This window comes from Thalassophryne amazonica, chromosome 21, assembly GCF_902500255.1.
Source record: "Thalassophryne amazonica chromosome 21, fThaAma1.1, whole genome shotgun sequence".
In the NCBI taxonomy this organism is placed as follows: Eukaryota; Metazoa; Chordata; class Actinopteri; order Batrachoidiformes; family Batrachoididae; genus Thalassophryne; species Thalassophryne amazonica.
The window spans coordinates 1,018,040-1,045,945 of record NC_047123.1 but is presented as its reverse complement, the minus strand read 5'-3'; the positions used below and the strand labels follow the sequence as shown (position 1 = coordinate 1,045,945).

Here is a 27,906-nt window from a genome sequence, read left to right as displayed (position 1 = left end):
TGTGTATACACGTGTGCCTGCAGGTGTGTGAGAAGGAGAAGCTGCTGACGGAGCGGAACCAGCTGAAGGCGTGTATGGGTGAGCTGTGGGAGAACTTCTCCTGTCTGTCCCAGGAGGTGTGCCGGGACGTCCAGCTGAGCCCGGAGCAGGTCCAGTCCTTACACCACTACTGCCCCGTGTTGCGGCCCGCCAACTCCACTGCCAGCAGCGCCGCCGCCACCGCACACGAGCCTAAAGCCGGCGCCATGCTGCCGGGCCACTCCACCACCAGCATCGACCTCACCGCCCACTCAGGCACAGCAACGCCCGAACCCGCCCCCCGCGGGTCCCCCGGCCGCCCAGAGGGCGAGCCTGCTTTGTCAATAAGGAACGGGCCGGTCAAAGACCTGGACAGCCACGCGGCCAGCTTGTACGCCGAGTCGGGACTGTGCGTGGAAAAGTCCAACCAGACGGTGACTGTGGACTTTTGCCAGGAAATGACTGACAAATGTACAACTGACGAGCAGCCGCGGAAGGACGGCGCCAAGTAGTGTTTGTTCTGTTTTTTTCTTATTTAATTTTGCTCTCGTGACGAACCCGTTCTTCGGGTTGTTGAGAAGTTCAGCCTCTGCCAGTGTCCACTGAAAACAAGCTTTCTTTGTATTTATGTCTTCTTGTTTTTTAATGTTTGACACTAAAGTTGTCTTAACAGCAGCAATACTGTTCTCCAGGTGTTGTCACGGTAACACAGTGAGACCTTCTCACCAAACCTTCCAGTGGTGCTAACCTTGGCCCGGCAGCAGCCTCCACACCGGAGACACTAATGGTGAACCTCACAACCCAACCGCGGTCCGTCTCGGACCCTGCAGCTCCTCGTCGGAACCAGCAGCTCCGTCTCGGACCCTGCAGCTCCGTCTCGGACCCTGCAGCTCCGTCTCGGACCCTGCAGCTCCTCCTCGGACCCTGCAGCTCCGTCTCGGACCCTGCAGCTCCGTCTCGGACCCTGCAGCTCCTCGTCGGACCCTGCAGCTCCTCGTCGGACCCTGCAGCTCTGTCTCAGACCCTGCAGCTCCTCGTCGGACCCTGCAGCTCTGTCTCGGACCCTGCAGCTCCTCGTCGGACCCTGCAGCTCCGTCTCGGACCCTGCAGCTCCTTGTCGGACCCTGCAGCTCTGTCTTGGACCCTGCAGCTCCGTCTCGGACCCTGCAGCTCCTCCTCGGACCCTGCAGCTCTGTCTTGGACCCTGCAGCTCCGTCTCGGACCCTGCAGCTCCTCGTCGGACCCTGCAGCTCCGTCTCGGACCCTGCAGCTCTGTCTTGGACCCTGCAGCTCCGTCTCGGACCCTGCAGCTCCTCGTCGGACCCTGCAGCTCCGTCTCGGACCCTGCAGCTCTGTCTTGGACCCTGCAGCTCCGTCTCGGACCCTGCAGCTCCTCGTCGGACTCTGCAGCTCCGCCTGCCTGTTGGTGTTTCAGAATTCCTTTTACAAACAGAACTTTAATCAGATAAACAAGAAATGATGTCAGTTTCACTTACAAACAACAGCAATCATTATTTTTACTCAGAATATCAACTTTGTCCCGTTAATAAGAAATAGGCTGATTAGAGTGCCGTCTTTTGGCCCATCTTCAAAAAGGTTTTTTTTAATTCTCTTAAAATTTGTCCCCAAACGCATCAACTCCAAGTGACTGTTAGCAGCTTTACCACAGTATTTTAATTTCATATTTAGATGTTTTTTTTAAGCTCCTCGTCCTTGTTTGCCTTCAAGGTTCAAACATCGAGACACATTCTGTTCAAACATCTTAATGTTCTTGATTTATAAATTAAAATATGATTTTCAATAATAAGTTTGCACATTTGAGGCACTGGGAAAAAAATCAGTAATTTCAATTTTCAATAATTTCAATAATTTTAACATTTTCAATAATGTCTTAAACCTGTTGGATCGCATCCCTCGAGCCACTTTGACGGGTTCAGGCACAAAAACCAGTCAGTCCATTGTTTAAACTGGAGAAACATGCAGCTTATGTAAATCCACCAGAAAATTCACAGATTTCCATCCATCAAATGAAAATGCTTCAAATAGTTGGATATTTTTCACGCTGATCGTTACCTCAGCAGACGAGTGTACGTCATTAAAATGTGCAGTGTTGGACTTCCTGGGTTTTGCATCTCAACCCTCCAAGTCGTTCTTTAATAAATGTATTTATTAAAGGAGTTTATATTGTGTAAAAACATTTTAGCCTCTTCAAAAAGTTTCAGTCCGTTTCATCTTAAATCCACTAACTTCCCTGATATAAATACAGTTTGTGCCTGAAAGGCTAAATTTAATCTTTTGTGACATATGTCACGGACGTCTGCGTCTAAGCTCCATGACTAATGTGCGACACGCCCACTGAGCCTGTCTGTGTTCTGTGGGACACGCCCACACAGTTTGTTCATCCATTCCAACACTCCCCCTCCCTGTGGAGCGTGGGCGTGGCCAGCAGCTCCTTTCCATTTAAAGCAACAGATGCATGTTGCACCAAAATATATATTTTCTGCATCTCCTCCGTTATTGTGTCATCGCTGCAGAGGCACAACGCATCCAAAGTTCAAACGTGCTGAAACTGAGCAGCCAAAACATGTGACCTTTGTGTGCGCAGCCAATGAGTGCAGAGGGGGCGGAGACTGTGCTCACAAGAGAGGAGAAGCTAATGCTAACCAGAACTGTGCAGCAACAGATTAGTTTTCATGCTCAGACCAAAGTACAAAAGACAAACTTGCACGGGGAAAACGTAGCGCCACCTTCAGCTGTGGAGTGGAACGTCGCTGCAGGGACCAAAGTGGTGCTGCAGTGCTGCGATTCGTCCCCCCGAGGGGACGTTTGTCAAAGGAGCGCTGAAACACCACGGCGGGCACGAACAGCAGCTCTCCTCGTCTGGTTCGTCTCGTCCTGCTTTTCTTTGTCACCTTCTGTGGTTTTATTCGTCCTTTGATGATCTCAGTGGCCCTTTTTGTCACAGCACTTCAAACTCAGGAAAATCTTCTGAATGTTCAACCTGATTTCATGAGAAACAAGAACACAGTTTGTGAGGAAGTTCTGATGCAGTCAGACTGTAAAATGTTCATATGCAAACATGTCTTCAGCGTGTGGCGTTTGTATTTTTTGTACAGGCCGTAAACATTCCTCCTTTGCCTTCCTCAGCACTGAAATGAAAGCAGGAAAAAAATTTCACAGGCAGTTAAAATTGTAAATCTTTTCATTTCCCCCATTCGTCAGCAATACCATCGTGTTTGGATGTCGTATCGGTGACTTGTTGTTTGGCAGAAGGTAACGTGTATATAGTGACGCTCACGCTGGTTTGTGTACAGGTAGCGGCTCAGACGTCTTCTCACCGGGGTTCGTATCGAAGGGAAAATCTTTGCTTTGCGGTTTCCTGTCCTGCCTGACTTATTCGCCATCACGGCGGGTTTTCTTATACTCAGGAAATCAGCTCCACTCACTCATTCACTCACTCACTCACTCACGCACACACACACGCAGTTCTGCTCACATGTGTTTGGACACTGAATTTTTTTTTGTTCTTTCTGAGCTTGTAAAATTCATTGTCCAAATATTTTTGGACCCGACTGTACTGTGCACACTTCCACATCACATTTGAGCCCCCCACATGTATAAAAGTGATACATTTGAGACGGGGCGTGTTTGAAGCCCCTCCTCTCCACCTTTGACTCCTCTTTAAATGTGAAAATATTGTTGCCTTTTTCTTTTATGACATCACTTATCAGTATTCACAGAGGCTTTTGTGTCAACACTCACAGACAAGCTTTGAATTTGTCCAGCGGCGCTGCTTTGAGCAGAAAACAAGGCTGACAGAATGAGCCTGAAAAACATGCCTAATTTTAAAAAACAAACAGATTTTATGGTCTCATTTCTTTGGTACTTTGTTTCATCTGGAATGTGATGGGCCACAAGAAAAATGTTTTTGGAATTCTGAATTAAAAGTCAGAGCTATAATTACAAAATCTTCAAATTTTGAGAACAAAGAATTCTGCAGAAAAAGTTGAAATTCTGTCAAAAGAGTCACAATATTGTTAGATAGTCCTAATTCTGAGTTTAAAATTTGGAAAAAAGAGACTGGAATTGAAAAAAATTAAATAAATCAGAATTCCGTGTGTCAGAATTCTGATTTGTTTTTTGTTTTGTTTTGGTATTGTTGTTTTTTAATCAGAATTTTGAGTTTAGAGCTCTGCAACTAAAATGGGATTTCTGGGGGTCTAAGTTTTAGAGTAATTTTTTTTATTAGATTTTTTTTTTTTAATCTGAATATTGAGTTTGTACTAATTTCAGCTAAAATTAAATTCTTGTGTAGGGGGATTTTTTTTTTTTAAATTTTTTTTAAGCAGGTGGCCCTGATTTGAGCCATTGGTTCCAGTTCCTGGTGCTCAGAACCATTCAGCACCTAACCAACAGTCTTTAGAGACTGGAGCACTTAAATTGGCACTTATGGACAATGTTTTGTTTGCATCCGGTAAAAATGTGTGTATGAAAAAGAAGAAGCTGAACCTGTTAAGAAGCTAATGTTTTGAGTGTTACGTTGGACATTTGTTTAGGAATGAATAAGCTAATTAAGAATGAATTTGAGGTGTTTGAGTCATCACAATAACAATCTTCTAAGATCGTACGTTTTTTGGCCGAACTGTGCGTTTACTTTGAACATGTTGTCTGCATGCTGCTTTTAGCAATAAGCTTAGTTAGTTTGGTAGCTTCTCTTTGCCTCGAAAGTTCACTTTTTCTTTCAAATGTTTCCGAAAACCAGATGAACCTTTTCACTGGCTTTGAAACAATCGAGGGTCATAATCACAAAAGAAATGTGAAGCTTTATTCTCCTTCTCTAAAGGGACACACCTTCTGGAAAGTTCGAGTGCACAACAGCGCCCCCACTTTGTCATTTTCAGCCACATGTCTAAACACAGCTATTGCCTGGGCCTAAAAACTGGGAATTTTGGGGGTGGGGGGGGGGTGTTGATGGGTTCAGCCTTTGATGTCCCAGGAGTAGATGGCGCCCTCTGGTGGTTCTGTACTTTGAGGTTGTGGGTAATATGACTCACATTAAAATGATTCTGAGCTGTAAATCTTGAAATCTTTCTGTGAATATATCTAAATGTTTATCTGGGGGAGTTGACGTTTGATGACATCACAGATGACCCTTCACGACCCCCGACGCTTAATGAAGTCAGTTTTAGATGTAGTTTAAACGATGACCTCTCCAGCACGTGGATTTGTGGAGTGTTTCTTATTTTGTAGTACACGTGCGCACACACACACACACACACACACAGGTGCAGGCTGCAGCATGGCCTGCAGGGGGAGCAGTTGGGGTTCTTGGGTTTGTGTTTCTCATGTTTGTTTTTGGGGATTTTGAAGCAGTATTCACTGACACGGAGGTTCTGCCAACTTCAAATCACAAAATGTAAACTGTCCAAACCTCCTACTCGCCTCCGATTTGCTTCGGTCACGTTCCTGCTCAGCGTTTCTGGTCGGTTGAAACCGTCTGTGTGACTTCATGAAGTATGTGTTGTAGCAAATGTTTCCTCATCGCAGCTCCTGATGATGAACTGAGCAGAATGAACCACTGAATGTTCTCACCTCAATGTAACAGATCTTTGATTTGTAGAAAAAGAGGCAACGTAACGAAACAGGGTCCTCTTCAGTCAAAAAAGCTTTTTGTCCAGACCTCAGAAACCGTACCGTCTCCATCTGGACCATTCTGGTTTACACCACGGAGACCATCAAGTTGACTTTTTGAAACATCAGGCTCCAAACCTTTGAAACAGCTCTTCAGTCTGAAACACGTGTCAGGTAGAAGTTCAAATCGCCCAGGAGTCTTCAGGTCTTTGTTAGGGCAGAGTCTGAAGCTTTCAGCTCTTTTCAGGTCATTAATACTGTGACATCACCTGGGGGGTGTGGCTTGATGGCCTCGCCCCTGCAGGTATTGATCGTCCAGGTGCAGTGGTGTTGGGAGTTTTTCCTTCTTGGCCTGTGCTCAACATGACATCCAAAAAGAAAAATGGATCATAAAGATGACAAGCCTGTCTGTGGTCATCTTCATTCATGATGTAAGCACTCGGAGTGGGCGGGCTTAACGCTGATACTTTCCGATGTGGGAAGGTCTGTTTGCACAAACGGTGTAGGACTGACCTGTTGTCCTGCAGGTGTCCAGAGGCGGTGATTGTTTTGTGGTTTTCTAGGCCCTGAATGTGGGTGTGTCACTCACAAACCACCTCGAGGGACCAAACATACCACCCACAAATGACCGGGTTCATATCCCTCATGAACATTTATGTATGATAGTCATCCCAGAGCTGGAGCCAGGTTATGGGTTTAGTTTAGATTATTGGTTGAGTTAATAGAGTTTTAAAAAGGACTAGTTTTACTTACCAAGTTACAGGGTAACATATGTCACGTCATAGAATCCAACGGGCATCAACCTTATTTGACCGTAACCAAACACTCAACACAGTCAAAACTATTCCATTTATTAATCCTATTAGCTCAACCAATAATTTGCACCACTTTTTTACCTAAATTGGAGCAACTTTAAACTTTGACCCCTGTACAAACTGAAATTGACCTTTGTCACCATTCTTGCTGTTTTTACCCCCAAACTCCTGAACTTACAGTCAGATGGTCCAAACTACCTTTTTGGAATCTCTGTGATCAGACAAATAATGTGCTATTGTTTTCAGTATGACTGGATCATTTTTAAATGTCCTGGTCCATACTTGGTCCATGTCTTGTCCTTGGCCACCCTGGACATCCAGCATCCTTTTTTGAAGTCCCTATTGATCGGTGACCAAAATGGCGTATCAAACATTTTGTCACCCTGGCTCATGGTGACTACAGACTGTTATAAGTAGCAAACAGGTGGCATCAAAACCACGTCTTTCCTTTTTAGTGGTTTGTGCTGTTTTCTCAAGCTTGATGTCTTCTTTCACACTGTATTCAAACACCTGTTGGTCTTGAATACTGTGTGTAACCTTGCAGGCGGGTGGCCCCTGAATCGGGAAGTTTGACCCCGAGTCAGGTGGGTGGCCCCTGAATCGGGCTGTTTGACCCCGCGTCAGATGGGTGGCCCCTGAATTGGGCAGTTTGACCCTCAGTCAGACGTGTGGCCCCTGAATTGGGCCGTGTGACCCCGGGTCAGGTGGGTGGCCCCTGAATTGGGCAGTTTGACCCCGAGTCAGGTGGGTGGCCCCTGAATCGGGAAGTTTGACCCCGAGTCAGGTGGGTGGCCCCTGAATCGGGCCGTTTGACCCCAGGTCAGGTGGGTGGCCCCTGAATTGGGCAGTTTGACCCTGAGTCAGACGTGTGGCCCCTGAATCGGGCCGTTTGACCCCAGGTCAGGTGGGTGGCCCCTGAATTGGGCAGTTTGATCCTGAGTCAGACGTGTGGCCCCTGAATCGGGCCATTTGACCCCGCATCAGGTGGGTGGCCCCTGAATTGGGCAGTTTGACCCTCAGTCAGACGTGTGGCCCCTGAATTGGGCCGTTTGAGTCCGGGTCAGGTGGGTGGTCCCTGAATTGGGAAGTTTGACCCTGAGTCAGACGTGTGGCCCCTGAATCGGGCCGTTTGACCTCGGGTCAGGTGGGTGGCCCCTGAATTGGGCAGTTTGACCCTGAGTCAGACGTGTGGCCCCTGAATCGGGCCGTTTGACCCCGGGTCAGGTGGGTGGTCCCTGAATTGGGCAGTTTGACCCTGAGTCAGACGTGTGGCCCCTGAATCGGGCCGTTTGACCCCGGGTCAGGTGGGTGGCCCCTGAATTGGGCAGTTTGACCCTGAGTCAGACGTGTGGCCCCTGAATCGGGCCGTTTGACCCCCGGTCAGGTGGGTGGCCCCTGAATTGGGCAGTTTGACCCTGAGTCAGGCGGGTGGCCCCTGAATTGGGCAGTTTGACCCTGAGTCAGACGTGTGGCCCCTGAATCGGGCCGTTTGACCTCGGGTCAGGTGGGTGGTCCCTGAATTGGGCAGTTTGACCCTGAGTCAGACGTGTGGCCCCTGAATCGGGCCGTTTGACCCCCGGTCAGGTGGGTGGCCCCTGAATTGGGCAGTTTGACCCTGAGTCAGACGTGTGGCCCCTGAATTGGGCCGTTTGACCCCGGGTCAGGTGGGTGGCCCCTGAATTGGGCAGTTTGACCCTGAGTCAGACGTGTGGCCCCTGAATCGGGCCGTTTGACCCCCGGTCAGGTGGGTGGCCCCTGAATTGGGCAGTTTGACCCTGAGTCAGGTGGGTGGCCCCTGAATCGGGCAGTTTGACCCTGAGTCAGGTGGGTGTCCACTGAATTGGACAGTTTTAACTCTCAGGCAGACGTGTGGCCCCTGAATCAGGCCGTTTGACCCCAAGTCAGGTGGGTGGCCCCTCTTTGATCTGGAAAACAATCCTGTTGCATGTTGCATAGACTCCGCCCACATACCACATGGGTAAAATGTTCCTGTTTTCAGGTTGCTTGTTATTTTTGAACTTTGTTTTGATTTCGACAAAAACTGTGACCTGATGTTGCCAGGTTATTCATCTCACCCACTGTGGGTCAGACTGCTATGTGTAACGGGGGTTCTGTCTGCCCGCTGTCTGTCCATTTGGACCTCATGTGAATGTTGGTTTCTTGCTTCACTGATTGAAATCTTCACTAATCAGGATAAACTGATGAATTCTGGATGATTTGAACCTCAACTTGATATGAATTTTAAAAATACTCTGAAATAGTGATTTTGTTTGTGTTCGGTTCTGTCAAAGGTGATCAGTTTACATCAGGGGTCATCGACCCGGCTCCTGGAGGTCACCTGACCTCCCTGCTCCACCCACTCATAATTAGTGAAGTCAGCTGCACACCAGATGGGACTCATCAGCTGTGGAAAATGTGCAGGTGACCTCCAGGAGCAGGGTCATGACCCCTAGTTTACATCATTTGATGAAAGAGTTTGAAATCACCTGCAGCACAGGAATCATCTCAGAAGCGTTTTTAATGGCTGCGTATGAATCTGTGCTTTTGGTCGGCTTTTCACAGTTTAGCTGCAGTGTTCTTTTATTGTGTGTGTGAACTTTGACCTTTGTGTTGCTGCTTCTCTGAAACAAACACTGGCTCTTCAACTCCAAAGGTTTTTCTGAAAGAATGAGAACAAAACATGCCTTTCTCTCAGATTGTTCGACTTTATTGCGGGGAAAAAAAGGAACCCTGGATTCCCGGAGAAATGCGCGGACCGAGTAGGCGGAGTCAAAGAGAAAAATGTTTACAGACATCACGTGGGCTTTGATCAGACTGGTTCTTGGCGTTTTGTTTCGTCACATTGTTTTTAATCCACCCTTTGGGATGTTCACCTCCAATATTTGCCTTAGAACTTGCAGAGGCCATAGTTCACGTTCGAGTGTATGCAGGGGCCCCGGGCCCCATCCCCACGTCACCAGTGCAGACTCTCTCACACTTATCTACCTGTGAAATCCTTCATACCTCTCATAACTGGTCAATGACTGTATCAGCAAACGGCATCAGGTGTTTTTCTACATGCTTTTTACACAGATGATTATTGTATTCGTAGGTTTTTGGTGCATCATTTTTAATGTAATAGCTCCGAAGCTTGTAGTTCCAGTTGTTGTTTTTCTTTCTTTTTTCTAGATGACTGTTTTGTGTTAATATTGTCCATTTGAAATAGTTGGTATTTGCTTATTCTCGACAGAGTTCTTACCTTCATGATTTTTAAATCCTACATGACCCTAATTAATGAAAGCTACTTAATAACCAGTGTAAATACGGTATTTGTGCAAAATGCATTTTCAGCCATTTCAGTTGCTGGTTTTTTTTTTTTTTTTTTTTTTTTTTTTTTTTTGTCTAGACACCATTTCTGTTCATGAAATAAAGAAACATGCATATCATGCTATGTGTTTGAGGCCATGTTTGCACAGGTTTTTGTCTGTTGGTTTGTTTTTTTGGAAGTCATCCAGGTGGAAACGTGCCTCATCTCCAGCTGGTCCCGTGGAGCCTGCAGGGGGAGGGGCTACCGATGTCCAAAGGCAGAGCCAGATGAACCAAAACCTACAAAAACCTGGACATATACAGATGTTCACCATGAAGACTTTAATGTTGGTAACATAGGCAAGAAGAGCAACTTTGACAAAGTACACTGTAGATTGTGCTTGAACTTCATAGTACTATAGATTGAATCCAGAAACACAGACATAAACCCGTAACAGCAGATTATAGCACATGTTCACACTATTATACTTACTTCACCTTTGATACGTTTCAGAAAAATACAAAGAAAGAAAACAAGGAATGTAAATATTGACATCTGACACAGCAGACGTGAAGTCGTGTCCATCAAAGACAAACCCGTGCCAACAACTAAACAGCGCCCCCAAATGGTGATTTTTCTTTTATTTTGAGGGCAGGGCCGGGGGGAGAGACGGCTCATGAGTCTGAAAAGTAGTGTTTGCCGGTACCATTTTTTTTACTGCTTATGGAACAGTACCTAGCAGACCGAAGCTTTGTGGGCCACAAGACCGAGGCTGTGAGGGCCACCAGACTGAGGCTTTGTGGGCCACAAGACCAAGGCTTTGTGGGCCACAAGACCGAGGCTGTGAGGGCTACCAGACCGAGGCTTTGTGGGCCACAAGACCGAAGCTTTGTGGGCCACACGACCGAGGCTGTGAGGCCCACAAGACCGAGGCTGTGAGGGCTACCAGACTGAGGCTTTGTGGGCCACAAGACCGAGGCTGTGAGGGCCACCAGACTGAGGCTTTGTGGGCCACAAGACCAAGGCTTTGTGGGCCACAAGACCGAGGCTGTGAGGGCTACCAGACCGAGGCTTTGTGGGCCACAAGACCGAGGCTGTGAGGGCTACCAGACTGAGGCTTTGTGGGCCACAAGACCGAGGCTTTGTGGGCCACAAGACCGAGGCTGTGAGGGCTACCAGACCGAGGCTTTGTGGGCCACAAGACCGAAGCTTTGTGGGCCACAAGACCGAAGCTTTGTGGGCCACAAGACCGAGGCTGTGAGGCCCACAAGACCGAGGCTGTGAGGGCTACCAGACTGAGGCTTTGTGGGCCACAAGACCGAGGCTGTGAGGCCCACAAGACCGAGGCTGTGAGGGCTACCAGACTGAGGCTTTGTGGGCCACAAGACCGAGGCTGTGAGGGCTACCAGACTGAGGCTTTGTGGGCCACAAGACCGAGGCTGTGAGGGCTACCAGACTGAAGCTTTGTGGGCCACAAGACCGAGGCTGTGAGGGCCACCAGACTGAGGCTTTGTGGGCCACAAGACCGAGGCTGTGAGGGCTACCAGACTGAGGCTTTGTGGGCCACAAGACCGAAGCTTTGTGGGCCACAAGACCGAGGCTGTGAGGGCTACCAGACTGAGGCTTTGTGGGCCACAAGACCGAAGCTTTGTGGGCCACAAGACCGAAGCTTTGTGGGCCACAAGACCGAGGCTTTGTGGGCCACAAGACCGAGGCTGTGAGGGCCACAAGACCGAGGCTGTGAGGGCTACCAGACTGAGGCTTTGTGGGCCACAAGACCGAGGCTGTGAGGGCCACCAGACTGAGACTTTGTGGGCCACAAGACCGAGGCTGTGAGGGCCACCAGACTGAGGCTTTGTGGGCCACAAGACCGAGGCTGTGAGGGCCACCAGACTGAGGCTTTGTGGGCCACAAGACCGAGGCTGTGAGGGCCACCAGACTGAGGCTTTGTGGGCCACAAGACCGAGGCTTTGTGGGCCACAAGACCGAGGCTGTGAGGGCCACAAGACCGAGGCTGTGAGGGCCACCAGACTGAGACTTTGTGGGCCACAAGACCGAGGCTGTGAGGGCCACCAGACTGAGGCTTTGTGGGCCACAAGACCGAGGCTGTGAGGGCCACCAGACTGAGGCTTTGTGGGCCACAAGACCGAGGCTGTGAGGGCCACCAGACTGAGGCTTTGTGGGCCACAAGACCGAAGCTTTGTGGGCCACAAGACCGAGGCTTTGTGGGCCACAAGACCGAGGCTTTGTGGGCCACAAGACCGAGGCTGTGAGGGCCACAAGACCGAGGCTGTGAGGGCCACCAGACTGAGACTTTGTGGGCCACAAGACCGAGGCTGTGAGGGCCACCAGACTGAGGCTTTGTGGGCCACAAGACCGAGGCTGTGAGGGCCACCAGACTGAGGCTTTGTGGGCCACAAGACCGAAGCTTTGTGGGCCACAAGACCGAGGCTTTGTGGGCCACAAGACCGAGGCTGTGAGGGCCACAAGACTGAGGCTTTGTGGGCCACAAGACCGAGGCTGTGAGGGCCACCAGACTGAGACTTTGTGGGCCACAAGACCGAAGCTTTGTGGGCCACAAGACAGAGGCTTTGGAAATAAAAGAAACTGACACACTCAGGTCAAACTACATGTAATTTCAACCACACACATTGAGAGAAACAGAGAAGGAAGAAGCACGGGCTTCAGTTTCAGAGTCATGTGGATTTGTAAGTGTTATTTTAGTTTGTAACTGCTGTGAAACAAGCAGAAAATAAAATAAAAATGAAATGATCTATCTGTCTCAGTGACAGCCACACCTGCTCCTAATCCATCATCAGTCCAGCATCTGCTAACCATCCAGCAGGTGGCAGACACGTCTATGAGATATTACAGAGACAAAACAAAGTTGCTTTTTAGATTAATCTGGTGCATCAAAGTTTAATGAGTTTTAATCCATTTTTCCTCATTATGTTGGGAGTGGACTTGTCCATCTATTCACTCACTAGATTTTACAGAGTTCATGTCTGAGCTTTTCCAAAGCCTAGAAAGTTCTATGACATGAAGAGAAATTAAAATGATTTCTCCTTTGTAGTACTGCTGAGGTTTAAAAAAAAAAGTGGAAGATGAGTCATAAAGTCACATTTCCAGGATCTTCTCACATTCATTTAAAGTCCACTTTAGAAACAGCAGTAATCTTCTTCAGACAAATTGAACTTCTGTACATTAAATGTACTTGTTCCTATTAATGTTTCCTTCAAGGACACTTTAAATTGTTAAATAATTTCAGATCATCAGCTGTCTTTAAAAACAACATAATATTTTCAGTCCAAAATTCCCTGTTGACACTGATACGACCTCAGCCTGAGGAGAGGCCACGAGAAGACGATCCGTGATCAATACGTATATTTCAAAGAATTTTAACATCATTATTTTGCAGCAGATGCAGCTCCAGATGTACAAAGAGAACGGCGGGCAGGCGGGCCAGTACCAGAACCTTCTGTTTGGGAGTTGAGCAGGTTAACGAGGGTAAACGGGGAAACATGCAAATGAAGTGCTCCTCAATAACATCAAACCAAATGAAATGAGAACGTCACAAACGTGCTCAATTAATGTTTGATTAGTTATTAGATTATTATTTTCACCTTTGTTTGCAGCATTGAGGAGACGCTGCTTGAATTTCCAGCTTTCTTTTTTAACTTGAATACATTTTGCCAGAGGTCACAAGGTCACCACAAAGGCCAGGATTCCCCATGTGGAGACAAGCGTCGCTGCTGATTTTACAACCGAGATAAAAAGAAGATAAAACACTAAACTAATCTGACCTTATGTCATGATGACAGCGTGCGTCAGTCGACCCCATCCAACCTGAAAACCACATTTAAAACACCGTTTAGCTCCTCGTGAAAACACAGAATCAAAATCCTTAGAATTATAATCCTGGTCCATTAAGTACTTTGACAACAAGCTCTGTTCTGGACTTAAGGAGTCAAACCTGCTTCTGATTCAGGTCACAACCCAAAACTACGCAGAACTCACATCAGCAAGTAACCAGTGATGCCGGTAACGTGTTACTCTAATCTGACCACTTTTTTTTAGTAACGAGTAATCTAACGCGTTAATCTTTCCAAATCAGTAATCAGATTAAAGTTACTTCTCCATGTCACTGTGCGTTACTATTATTTTTCATTGTGGGTCGATAGCAGCGTTAAACTTGGTCTGTGGGCAGGAGGTCGGGGTTCGACTGAACTGCCCACTTTAAGTGAGCTGTGAGCTTTTCATCCGCGGTTTTTTGCAGCTGCTCGACTCGTCCTCACCTCTTAAAGCACGGTGATCAGCACACCTGCACTGAGCTTTACAAAGACATTTTTATACTTTATTTTTCTCCTTTATTTAGAATTCTGAGCTGAGCCGCTCTGTATCTGCTCGTTAAAAACAGCTGATCCTCTGCGACGCGTCAACAACTAACACTATTTTCCACTCAAATGCACCTAAACTCTCTTTCTGAGGACCACATGATGTGAAAACACAATAAAACTTTCTTACCTGTAAATCTGGTCACGTTTTCTGCATAAATAAATGTTATTCATTCTTTGTGCTCAAACGCCAAAGCAGGGGCGAATCCAGATGGAATGGGGGCGTGGGGCAGGGATGTGCCCCCCCACAACACCCCTAGATTAAAGGTCCAGTTTTGAAGCCGTTTTTTTACTACAACTACTAATACTACTTAAAATAATATTAATTTCGACAAGTAAAATATTTAGAGAGAATTTAAATGTTAGAAAAATGCTAGAATGAATTTAATAGTTACATTTATAAACAATGTAGGTTCGAAATTGCAAGTTTTACTGTTACAGTGCTGTCAACAGTTAAATATGAGGTCAAGAAAGAGGTCTTTATTTTACTTTTTATAAAACAAGTATTTATTTTCATTGAAGTCAAGAAAGGGTGACTATAAAGTAAGTTTTGGCAAAACAGGTATCATTGTCATGTTGACATGGGTTGTTGTCGGCAGCTGGGAAAAGTAACTAAAAAAGTAACTAGTAATCTAATTTAGTTATACAATTGAGTAATCAGTAAAGTAACTAAGTTACTTTTTCAAGGAGTAATCAGTAATTGGATTACTTTTTCAAAGTAACTGTGGCAACACTGCAAGTAACACTGTAGCTTCAAATAAATAGAATCTGTCGCTGGAAAAGAGAAGAAAATCATGAAGAACAAGTTCACAGAGCTGAAGATCCAGAGGTCCTTCTGAAAATCATCACTTTATTTTTTCATGATAGAAGAGAGCTCCAGGATCAAACTCTGAAAGACACAAGAACACACACGTATGAGTCTCTGCACACACACACACGTATGAGTCTCTGCACACACACACACACACGTATGAGTCTCTGCACACACACACACACACACGTATGATTCTCTGCACACACACACGTATGATTCTCTGCACACACACACACACGTATTATTCTCTGCACACACACACACACACGTATGATTCTCTGCACACACACACACGTATGAGTCTCTGCACACACACACACACACGTATGATTCTCTGCACACACACACACACGTATGATTCTCTGCACACACACGTATGAGTCTGCACACACACACACACACGTACAGTTGCACACACACACATATTCTCTGCACAGACACACGTATGATTCTCTGAACGCACTCACACACACGTATTATTCTCTGCACAGACACACACACACGTATTATTCTCTGCACAGACACACACACACACACGTATTATTCTCTGCGCACACACACACACGTATTATTCTCTGCACACACACACACGTATGAGTCTGCACACACACACATACACACGTATTATTCTCTGCGCGCACACACACACACACGTATGAGTCTCTGCACACACACACACACGTATTATTCTCTGCGCACACACACACACACACATATGATTCTCTGCACACACGCACACACACGTACAGTTGCACACACACACACATATTATTCTCTGCACAGACACGTATGATTCTCTGAACGCACTCACACACGTACAGTTGCACACACACACACATTATTCTCTGCACACACACGTACAGTTGCACACACACACATTATTCTCTGCACAGACACACACGTATGATTCTCTGCATACACTAACACGTACAGTTGCGCACGTATTATTCTCTGACACAACTGAGCACGTGTAATGGCGACGTTCGGGAACAGAGAAGACTTCCACTTTGATAAAACAGAAGAAAGTGAAGCCTATCTGGAAAATTCTTCGTGGCAAACAGACGGTGATGAAAAGTCAAAAGCAGTGTTTTTTTACCATCGCTGGAAAACATTACTTATGGACTTGTGTTTTCCAGTAAAGCCGTCCAAATGTAAGTTGACCAATTTAATAAATCTCCTGTGCACCCATTTTGTGCCAAAAACAAAATTTATTGCTGAAAGATATGTTTAACACCTGAAGGCAACGAGAAGATGAATCTATCACTGAATTCATGGCACGCCTCAGAAATCAATCAATCAACTCAATCAACTTTTTTCTTATATAGCGCCAAATCACAACAAACAGTTGCCCCAAGGCGCTCCATATTGCAAGGCAAGGCCATACAATAATTATGAAAAACCCCAACGGTCAAAACGACCCCCTATGAGCAAGCACTTGGCAACAGTGGGAAGGAAAACTCCCTTTTAACAGGAAGAAACCTCCAGCAGAACCAGGCTCAGGGAGGGGCAGTCTTCTGCTGAGACTGGTTGGGGCTGAGGGAAAAAAACAGGAAAAAGACATGCCGTGAAGGGGGGCAGAGATCGATCACTAATGATTAAATGCAGAGTGATGCATACGGAGCAAAAAGAGAAAGAAACGGTGCATCATGGGAACCCCCCCCACAATCTTCGTCTAAAGCAGCATAACCAAGGGATGGTCCAGGGTCACCCGATCCAGCCCTAACTATAAGCCTTAGCAAAAAGGAAAGTTTTAAGCCTAATCTTAAAAGTAGAGAGGGTATCTGTCTCCCTGATCTGAATTGGGAGCTGGTTCCACAGGAGAGGAGCCTGAAAGCTGAAGGCTCTGCCTCCCATTCTACTCTTACAAACCCTAGGAACTACAAGTAAGCCCGCAGTCTGAGAACGAAGCGCTCTAATGGGGTAATATGGTACTACGAGGTCCCTAAGATAAGATGGGACCTGATTATTCAAAACCTTATAAGTAAGAAGAATTTTAAATTCTATTCTAGAATTAACAGGAAGCCAATGAAGAGAGGCCAACACGGGTGAGATATGCTCTCTCCTGCTAGTCCCCGTCAGTACTCTAGCTGCAGCATTCTGAACCAACTGAAGGCTTTTTAGGAACTTTTAGGACAACCTGATAATAATGAATTACAATAGTCCAGCCTAGAGGAAATAATGCATGAATTAGTTTTTCAGCATCACTCTGAGACAAGACCTTTCTGATTTTAGAGATATTGCGTAAATGCAAAAAGGCAGTCCTACATATTTGTTTAATATGCGCTTTGAATGACATATCCTGATCAAAAATGACTCCAAGATTTCTCACAGTATTACTAGAGATCAGGGAAATGCCATCCAGAGTAACAATCTGGTTAGACACCATGCTTCTAAGATTTGTAGGGCCAAGTACAATAACTTCAGTTTTATCTGAGTTTAAAAGCAGGAAATTAGAGGTCATCCATGTCTTTATGTCTGTAAGACAATCCTGCAGTTTAGCTAATTGGTGTGTATCCTCTGGCTTCATGGATAGATAAAGCTGGGTATCATCTGCGTAACAATGAAAATTTAAGCAATACCGTCTAATAATACTGCCTAAGGGAAGCATGTATAAAGTGAATAAAATTGGTCCTAGCACAGAACCTTGTGGAACTCCATAATTAACTTTAGTCTGTGAAGAAGATTCCCCATTTACATGAACAAACTGTAATCTATTAGACAAATATGATTCAAACCACCGCAGCGCAGTGCCTTTAATACCTATGACATGCTCTAATCTCTGTAATAAAATTTTATGGTCAACAGTATCAAAAGCAGCACTGAGGTCCAACAGAACAAGCACAGACATAAGTCCACTGTCCGAAGCCATAAGAAGATCATTTGTAACCTTCACTAATGCTGTTTCTGTACTATGATGAATTCTAAAACCTGACTGAAACTCTTCAAATAGACCATTCCTCTGCAGGTGATCAGTTAGCTGTTTTACAACTACCCTCTCAAGAATCTTTGAGAGAAAAGGAAGGTTGGAGATTGGCCTATAATTAGCTAAGATAGCTGGGTCAAGTGATGGCTTTTTAAGTAATGGTTTAATTACTGCCACCTTAAAGGCCTGTGGTACATAACCAACTAACAAAGATAGATTGATCATATTTAAGATTGAAGCATTAAATAATGGTAGGACTTCCTTGAGCAGCCTGGCAGGAATGGGGTCCAATAAACATGCCGATGGTTTGGACGAAGCAACCAATGAAAATAACTCAGACAGAACAACCGGAGAGAAAGAGTCTAACCAAATACCGGCATCACTGAAAGCACCCAAAGATAACGATACATCTTTGGGATGGTTATGAGTAATTGTTTCTCTAATAGTCAAATTTTGTTAGCAAAGAAAGTCATGAAGTCATTACTAGTTAAAGTTAATGGAATACTCAGCTCAATAGAGCTCTGACTTTTGTCAGCCTGGCTACAGTGCTGAAAAGAAACCTGAGGTTATTCTTATTTTCTTCAATTAGTGATGAGTAGAAAGATGTCCTAGCTTTACGGAGGGCTTTTTTATAGAGCAACAAACTCTTTTTCCAGGCTAAGTGAAGATCTTCTAAGTTAGTGAGACGCCATTTCCTCTCCAACTTACGGGTTATCTGCTTTAAGCTACGAGTTTGTGAGTTATACCACGGAGTCAGACACTTCTGATTTAAAGCTCTCTTTTTCAGAGGAGGTACAGCATCCAAAGTTGTCTTCAAAGAGGATGTAAAACTATTGACGAGATACTCTAACTCCCTTACAGAGTTTAGGTAGCTACTCTGCACTGTGTTGGTATATGGCATTAGAGAACATAAAGAAGGAATCATATCCTTAAACCTAGTTACAGCGCTTTCTGAAAGACTTCTAGTGTAATGAAACTTATTCCCCACTGCTGGGTAGTCCATCAGAGTAAATGTAAATGTTATTAAAAAATGATCAGACAGAAGGGAGTTTTCAGGGAATACTGTTAAGTCTTCTATTTCCATACCATAAGTCAGAACAAGATCTAAGATATGATTAAAGTGGTGGGTGGACTCATTTACATTTTGAGCAAAGCCAATAGAGTCTAATAATAGATTAAATGCAGTGTTGAGGCTGTCATTCTCAGCATCTGTGTGGATATTAAAATCGCCCACTATAATTATCTTATCTGAGCTAAGCACTAAGTCAGACAAAGGTCTGAAAATTCACAGAGAAACTCACAGTAACGACCAGGTGGACGATAGATAATAACAATAAAACTGGTTTTTGGGACTTCCAATTTGGATGGACAAGACTAAGAGACAAGCTTTCAACTGAATTAAAGCTCTGTCCTGGGTTTTTGATTAATTAATAAGCTGGAATGGAAGATTGCTGCTAATCCTCCGCCCCGTCCCGTGCTACGAGCATTCTGACAGTTAGTGTGACTCGGGGGTGTTGACTCATTTAAACTAACATATTCATCCTGCTGTAACCAGGTTTCTGTTAGGCAGAATAAATCATATGTTGATCATTATTATATCATTTACCAACAGGGACTTAGAAGAGAGAGACCTAATGTTTAATAGACCACATTTAACTGTTTTAGTCTGTGGTGCAGTTGAAGGTGCTATATTATTTTTTCTTTTTGAATTTTTATGCTTAAAATAGATTTTTGCTGGTTATTGGTGGTCTGGGAGCAGGCACCGTCTCTACGGGATGGGTAATGAGGGGATGCAGGGGGAGAGGAAGCTGCAGAGAGGTGTGTAAGACCACAGCTCTGCCTCCTGGTCCCAACGCTGGACAGTCACAGTTTGGAGGATCCAAGAAAATTGGCCAGATTTCTAGAAATGAGAGCTGCTCCATCCAAGTGGGATGGATGCCGTCTCTCCTAACAAGACCAGGTTTTCCCCAGAAGCTTTGCCAATTATCTATGAAGCCCACCTCATTTTTTGGACACCACTCAGACAGCCAGCAATTCAAGGAGAACATACGGCTAAACATGTCACTCCCGGTCCGATTGGGGAGGGGCCCAGAGAAAACTACAGAGTCCGATATTGTTTTGCAAAGTTACACACCGATTTAATGTTAATTTTAGTGACCTCCGATTGGCGTAACCGGGTGTCATTACTGCCGACGTGAATTACAATCTTACCAAATTCACGCTTAGCCTTAGCCAGCAGTTTCAAATTTCCTTCGATGTCGCCTGCTCTGGCCCCCGGAAGACAATTGACTATGGTTGCTGGTGTCGCTAACTTCACATTTCGCAAAACAGAGTCGGCAATAACCAGAGTTTGATCCTCGGCGGGTGTATCGTCGAGGGGGGAAAAACGGTTAGAGATGTGAACGGGTTGACGGTGTACACGGGGCTTCTGTTTAGGGCTACGCTTCCTCCTCACAGTCACCCAGTCAGCCTGCTTTCCCGGCTGCTCGGATCTGCCAGGGGGGAAGTAACGGCGGCTAAGCTACCTTGGTCCGCACCGACTACAGGGGCCTGGCTAGCTGTAGAATTTTCCACGGTGCGGAGCCGAGTCTCCAATTCGGCCAGCCTGGCCTCCAAAGCTACGAATAAGCTGCACTTATTACAAGTACCATTGCTGCTAAAGGAGGCCGAGGAATAACTAAACATTTCACACCCAGAGCAGAAACGTGCGGGAGAGACAAGAGAAGCCGCCATGCTAAATCGGCTAAGAGCTAGTAGCTATGCAACCTAGCGGATTCCTAAAAACACTCAAAGTGAATAATGTGTAAATAATTTAAAGGTGATTCAGCAGAAGGAGTGCCCCAATCAAGGCACCAAACAGGCCATGAAGCAGCACAGGCAACGCACGACAACGGTGCTAAAATAAAATAAAAATCAATTAAACACGCTGTGGAGCAGCACAGATAACGCACGACAACAGTGCTAAAAGAGAAAAAAAAAATAAATAAATAAATAAAATAAAAAAAAATAAAAACGAAAGCGTTGGCAAGCTAGTTAGCTTGCCAAAGCTAGTTAGCTTGCCAACGCTGATGAAAGTTAGCTGATAAAAGTGCTCCGTCGCGATGTTTTGACCGTTAGAGGTCTTCCTTAGGCGTTGGAGCACAGTAAAAAAGTAAAAAAAAAAAAGTAAAAAAGTCTTGAAAAAGACTTAATTCAAGTCCAAAGCAGCAGGTAGCAGTCTCTGTGTAAACAGTCCCAACAGAGAGCCAAAATTCTGATGCCCGAAAGCCGGCTTCATGTGCAAATTTGAAGCATTTTTGGACGATGTACTAAGAGACAGTCATTTGTGGTGTTCACAGCTAGGAGCTGCAGGACCGAATGTTGAATGCTGCCCACACAAAAGACTAAATGTTAACGGGAGCTTATGAAATGGGTCTGGCACACGAAGTCTGGACTCTCTGGTGATGGTGGCAGAGAACACTGGACCAACTGCTGGACATTATGGACGATGCCAGTCAGCCTCTGCACACCATCATCAGCAACCAGAGGAGCCTCTTCAGCCACAGACTGCTCCTTCCCAAGTGCAGGACCAACAGACTGAGAAACTCCTTTGTCCGTCAGACCATCAGACTGTACAACTCCTCACTCAGGGGGAGGAGGAGTAACAGAAGACAGAGGACAGGAGGAGAGACAGTAGGAGCCAGTAAACCAGGATTGATCAGTATGACTGGTATTTATATTTACAAATTGTTTTTTTTTTTACTTTCGCCTTTGATACTCTGTGTGCTTCTTACCCTATGTGCTGCTTTTCAATGCTGCTGAAACCTCAGTTTCACTGAGGGAGTCTTCCCAAGGGATTAATAAATTCTATCTAATCTAATCTAAAGTCACAAAGCAAAATGCAAAGCAGTGGTTCCAAAAGTCCCTGAAAACCAACACTGTTTTCAAGAGAGCTGTTCCCAAGAAAGCGGAACGTGAAAAGGGACAGGAGAGGACACATGCCAGATGGCTGCCATTTTAAGGAGGCTGAGTGCCAGAGCTGCAACAAGAAAGGGCACATCGCCAAGGTGTGCCGCGCAGGACCAGAAGAGGCGGATCGTTCCTGACCGGAAAAGAAAGGCACCAGACAGCCCAAGTGGACCAATCACTTGACAACAGTGAAGCAGAGTGATGATCACAATTGGGATGAAGCACGTGAGACACCTAATGCAATGTCTGATGCTCTGACAGATCGGGAGGAATCACATGATACGCCACATGCCACGGTCGACTTCACGAGAGGAGGTCAGAGATCTTCAGCTTCACTCATCTGAAATGTTCAAAGTCACATCCAAGCCAGACCCTAATATGAAAAACAAGGGTCTGGAACTATTTGAAATAGAGACAAGTAGTGTGATTAAACCTTATTATGTGTATGTATGTGCAGGTAAATGGTAAACAAATGAAAATGGAGGTTGATACTGGGGCAGACGTATATCTGTTATATCCGAGTCACTGAGTCACTGTACAAACACAGGTTTAAAAAGGTTAAACCTGTACATTCCAGCGGCAATCTGAGAACTTACAGCAAACAAGTATTGGAGAATGAAGGGCACCTCCAAGTGGTGGTAAAATGTAAGTGAAACAGTCATACGCTAACCTTATTTGTGGTAAAAGGAAATGATCCAGCCTTAATGAAAAGAGACTGGATTAAAAGATTGGTCTTGTGTAAACCGAGTGGCACCAGAGAGTGTAGAAGAGCTTTGTGGGAGTTATCCAGAGGTGTTCCAACTGGGCCTGGGAAAAGTAAAAGGCATCAAAGCTAAACTACATGTTGCACCGGGGCCCATTCCCAAATTTTGTAAACCTCGCCCTGTGCCTTATGCACTAAATCATGCAGTGGAAGCCCATTTAACCAAAATGGAAACAGAAGGGTGTTATCACAGCCATTCGTTATAGTGAGGGGCCACACCCACTGTAAACATACCAAAAGTGCATAACTGTGTCAGGATATGTGGTGACTACAAAGTGTCCATAAACCCTTGGTTGGAGGTACAACCCCAGTTCCAATGAAGTTGGGACGTTGTGTAAAATGTAAATACAGAATACAGTGATTTTCAGATCCTCTTCAACCTATATTCAATTGAATACACCACAAAGACAAGATATTTTATGTTCAAACTGGTAAAATTTATTGGTTTTGTGCAAATATTTGCTCATTTTGAAATCGATGCCTGCAACACTGTTGTGTGGGCCGCCAGAAGAGGAGGTACTGCTGGCCCACCACCAGAGGGCGCCCTGTCTGGAGTGCGGGCTCCAGGCACCAGAGGGCGCAGCCGCCTCACAGGAGCAGCCAGGGTGACAGCTGTCACGCATCACCTGCAACAGCTGTTACCAATCACCTGATCAGCAGGGGTACATCAGCAGGACCACGTCTCCACCTCTTTGCCGAGATATCGTTCTACCTGGAAGGTAACGTTCTCAGCTGACCGTGAGATCTTTTCAGTAACCTTTTGTGACTTTTGTGCATTATATAGCAGACTCTTTCCAACGAGAGGTGGAGGTAGTTTTCCTGCCGTGTGGATTGCTGGGTGTAAACGCGCCCACATTTAATTGTTTTTTTTTTGTTCCTCGCCAGCAGTACCAGGTCCGACACGCGGAGGCAGTGGCCACCTGGGAGTTCGGGACTTGGCGGCTCCAGTATTCCCGGGGTCTGGTGGCGGAGGAAATCGTGTGGTTCCGGTTCTGCTTTGGACAGACGTCTCCTATCTTCGAGCCTGCCCACACGACACCTTCTGTGATTTGACTTGTCTATTGTTGTAATCTGTTGTGTTTGTTGTGCCCATTCACAACAGTAAAAGTGTTATTTGACTTCCTCCATTGTCCGTTCATTTGCGCCCCCTGTTGTGGGTCCGTGTACCTACACTTTCCCAACAAACACGTTTCTAAAAAGCTGGGACAGTGGTATGTTTCCCACTGTTACATCACCTTTCCTTCTAACAACACTCAATAAGCGTTTGGGAACTGAGGACACTCATGACTGGGTATAAAAGGAGCATCCCCAAAAGTCCATGCCTCATTCCTCCTTCCTTCTTAGACACTGCATTTCATCTCTGGGGTAAGAAGGGCATTAAACGTTTCTGTGACTTTCGGACTCACTAGTTTTGTCTGTGTTTGTTTGTGGAATTGTTCATTTTTTTCTATTTGAATATTTTGTGTGCCGAATAAAAAACTTTGTCACTTTGTCACTAATTTTACTGATATGTCTTCTGATATGGCCTGCCCTCTTCTCATTTATTTCATTTTATTTTTCAAATTAGACATTGTGCATCTGCTATTTTTCTGGCGTTCCCCTCTCAGCCCCCTAAACATCTTTGGGAGGACCTCAAGAGTTGGGTCTGGAGCTCGGGGAAGGTTTCTGGGATAATGCTGTAGGCAGAATTCATATGCCATCATCTTGTGAAAGACTTTTCCTTGTTAAATTTAAAGTAGTACACAGGCTGCACTTATAAAAATCCAAATTATTGAAATTTATCCCGATGTGTCTGATCTGTATGATAGATGTAGCTTTTCTCCCTGTGATTTAAGTCATATGTTTTTATTTCTTTGCCCCAAACTTCAATCATATTGGATTTCATATTTTGATGTTATCTCTCACATTCTTGGTGTCAGGCTGGAGTCTTGTCCACTTGTTCCTTGAGTCCCCACTGTGTCCCTTACTAAATTGCAGATGGATGTAATTGCCTTTACCTCATTCTTAGCACATTGCAGAATATTATTTTGAAATTATCTTGGAAAGCTCCACATCCCCCATCCATTTCTTTATGGTTGAAAGATCTCATCTTTTTCTTAAAAGCTGAAACATCAAGTTTTGTCATGGGGGGGTGGGGTGGGGGGTTCCTAAAAGTGTGGCAACCATTCGTTTATTATGTTGGATCCTTGAAAACTGTCGGACCTAATTGTGTGTGTTTTATAATTTATTTATTTTAAATAAATAAAAAAGAATGGGAAAAAGAATGTTTTTTGGTTTTGTAAAAAGGAAATATAAATAAATGTTTTAATGTTTTTCATGCAGTGTGTTTTTTTCTTCATGCTGATTAAAACAGTGTTATTCCTCTGACCAGACAGCGACCCCTCTGATTTGGTGAGGATGGTGGTCTTGAGGGTTTGTACCAGCATGAGTGGAACGTCTCACCGTCTTTGCGGAATATCTCACCATGCTCATCTTCCTGCCACTGGCTGGAGGCGGTGATGTCATCACCGGACTCTCTGTTTGGGTTGGGCGTGGCGCCTCGCTGTCTGCTGCGCTCTGAGCGTCACCGCTGTCAGACGACATCTCCAGCTTGCCCTCTGATATTCCTCTGGACAAAAAGCTGATCTTCCTGGCTGTGGGATAGGGCTCACTCTCAGGAGAGTCGCTCATTCGGCGCTGCTTCCTCTGCAGATTGTGCAGGTCTGGCGGGATCTCCACGTGGCTCGCCACCAGTGAGGGTCGAGACTGTGACCCTTCATATGGGTTGGCGCCATGAGGTTCATTCACCTCATTGCTGCTGTAGGAGTTCTTGCTCTCATCCAGAGTGTGGCCCTGCTCTGCCTCCTCCAGCTGCTGGAGAATTTGGACTTTGTCCCACCTGGGTGGGATGTTGGAGGGGGCATGTCCCTCCTGGTCAGACACGGCAGTCTGTGAGAGCCGGATCACCCTGTGTGGTGAGGAATTACACAGCGCACAGACCGGCTGCACCACAGAGTCCTTCCACCTGCACACACTGTCATTGTCCACATATCTGTCCCCAAACAAAGTCTGCCGGATCTTCTTAAGCCCCAGGTGGAAGATCTCCAGCAGGTTGAGGAATAAAGAAACTCCTGCGATGACCAGCATGAAAACCATGAAAATGTTCTTTTCTGTTGGTCGGGACACAAAACAATCGACGCTGTTGGGGCAAGGTGACCTTTGACATTTGTACAGGGGGGACAGTTCAAAGCCATACAGAGCGCACTGACCCACAATGAAGCCCACCTCTACCACAGACCTGGTCAGGATGTGGAAAATGTACGTGCGCAGCAGCGACCCTCTCAGAGGAGCTTTCCTCACCTTCTTCTGTTCCTCGAGTTTTTTCAGCTCCCGCTCAATCCTCCTGTGCTGCTCCAGCTCGATGTCTGTCCCCTCCAGCTCCGACTTCAGACACGCTTTCTTCCGGTGCCTCTCCTTGTCCAGACTCCTCAAACGGTACAAGGCGTGTCCCATGTAGACCAGAGACGGAGACGACACAAAGATGATCTGGAGGACCCAGTAGCGGATGAGCGAGATGGGGAAGACGTGGTCGTAGCAGACGTTCTTACAGCCCGGCTGCTCTGTGTTACACACAAACTCACTTTGCTCATCATCCCACACGTCCTCAGCGGCCACGCCCAGAACCAGCATCCGGAACACGAAGAGGATGGTGAGCCAGATCTTCCCAACCATGGTCGAATGGATGTGGACCTCTTCCAAAACACTCCCCAACAAATTCCAGTCACCCATTTTCTGTCACATTATTGATTGCTGTGAAAACACACACGGAGTTACAGGTAGGGCCATAAGTATTTGAACATGGACAGATAATATATATATTTTGTTGTTGTGTAAAGGAGTTTATATTGCATGTGTGTGTGTGTGTGTGTGTGTGTGTGTGTGTGTGTGTGTGTGTGTGTGTGTGTGTTTTCCTTTCTCAGGATTATTGGAAGCTAGCATGTTGCCTGTGGGGATCCACTAGCTCTAGATTGGGTAGTGTTTATAAAAAACTGAAGTCCTCAGTATTTCTGTTCCTGATCCTCTCTTATTGAGGTTATACACTTTCATTTCTGTTATCCTGGCCAGACTGAAAGGCACAGGAGGGGCGTGGGAGGCCCTGAGATCACCGGAGGCCTGTAAAAAAAATGCAGGACGCCTCTAGTTTTATATGAATGCCAACTATGTCGCTGTATTACGTTACTGATGTATGTATTACGTTACTGACTATGTAATGATTTCTGACATATTTGTCAAAAGGAGGAATAAATAATAGTATAAAGATGACTGAGCTCCTCCTGCGCTTTTCATTCCAGCCCGCCTGCATTCTGGCTGGTGTGCACCAAGCAAATCCATCTGGAGCTGTTCCAAAGGTGACTATTTATTCTATTCATACTGTGACGGCTTGGTTATACAGCTGCTGTTACAGATACATGGTCATGCCCTCTCATGGGTTACATAACGCAAGTGAATTATGATCATGAGGATATATCTGTAATATCATGTTTTCATGGCGGTTAGACCCCGTCCAGACGACCGCACTGCGCACCAGTGAGTCACAGAGACATACTGACTCGCTGTGACACACGGTGTATTCAGTGTGATTGCGCAATGTTCACGTCTAGTACACATAATGATTGCGTGCCACAGACTTTGCACATTACAATATTTTCTTTGCGCGTCTGTGAACACCATGCATGGGGGTGGGAGGTACGGCTCATCCGGGGCACAATCAAGACGTACCAGCAGAACGCCATCAGAACGCTCAGAATGCAGTCAGACTGCGGTACGACTGCCCTTCAACCGCCGTTCGAATTTTCCCCAGTTTCAATGCAGCACGACAGTGGTGTGCCTGTTCTCTACATTCGTGCTGGCCGTGCGAATTTGGCCGATTTTGTTAAGTGCCACATGAATGCTGTACAAGGAAATGAATACAGCCTGATATGCACGAATGACTCGCAAATGTCCATTTGTACGACATTCATGCTCATTAATGTTCTAGTGTGATGGGAGGACGGTCAAGACATTCGGCCAGGATTCGATGTACTTGAACAATTTGTACAGCCCCTCGAATGTAGTCTGAATGGTTCGAATTGCGTACGAGTTGCTGTACATTTTTCATACTACATTCGTACAGCAGTCAGATTGCTGTAAGACTGCAACTTTACCACCATTCAAATGTTTTCCAACAACAGTGCAACACGAACATGTTGACTGCAGTAAGAATGCTGTACGAGGCGTTCAAGTGCAGTTCGAATTTGAATGACTGTCGTTTGAATCCTCATTCATACAGCATTTG

At 45.7% G+C, this 27,906-nt stretch overlaps 2 protein-coding genes across 3 annotated transcripts in view; one reads left to right on the top strand and one right to left on the bottom strand.

Moving 5' to 3' along the window:
* Positions 1-9,891, top strand: part of bach2b (BTB and CNC homology 1, basic leucine zipper transcription factor 2b) — a 134,358-nt gene extending 124,467 nt beyond the window's left edge. Inside the window, exons 5-7 of one of the 2 annotated variants that reach the window (XR_004558393.1) lie at positions 24-828; positions 1,409-8,288; positions 8,370-9,891. Coding sequence is in view for 1 of the 2 variants with exons in the window: in XM_034161840.1 (XP_034017731.1) it covers positions 24-530 (507 nt within the window). In the remaining variant the exon portion in view is untranslated. Of the gene's footprint in view, positions 1-23; positions 869-1,408; positions 8,289-8,369 lie in introns of those variants that run through there. The other variant, XM_034161840.1, reaches the window with a different exon arrangement.
* LOC117503529 (gap junction alpha-10 protein-like) lies at positions 800-26,360 on the bottom strand. The gene is made up of 2 exons (XM_034162790.1): positions 25,056-26,360; positions 800-1,438 (listed from the first exon to the last, which is right to left on the bottom strand). The coding sequence occupies exons 1-2, from the start codon at positions 26,358-26,360 to the stop codon at positions 800-802; spliced, it is 1,944 nt and encodes a 647-aa protein (XP_034018681.1).
* Positions 26,361-27,906: the final 1,546 nt, after the last annotated feature.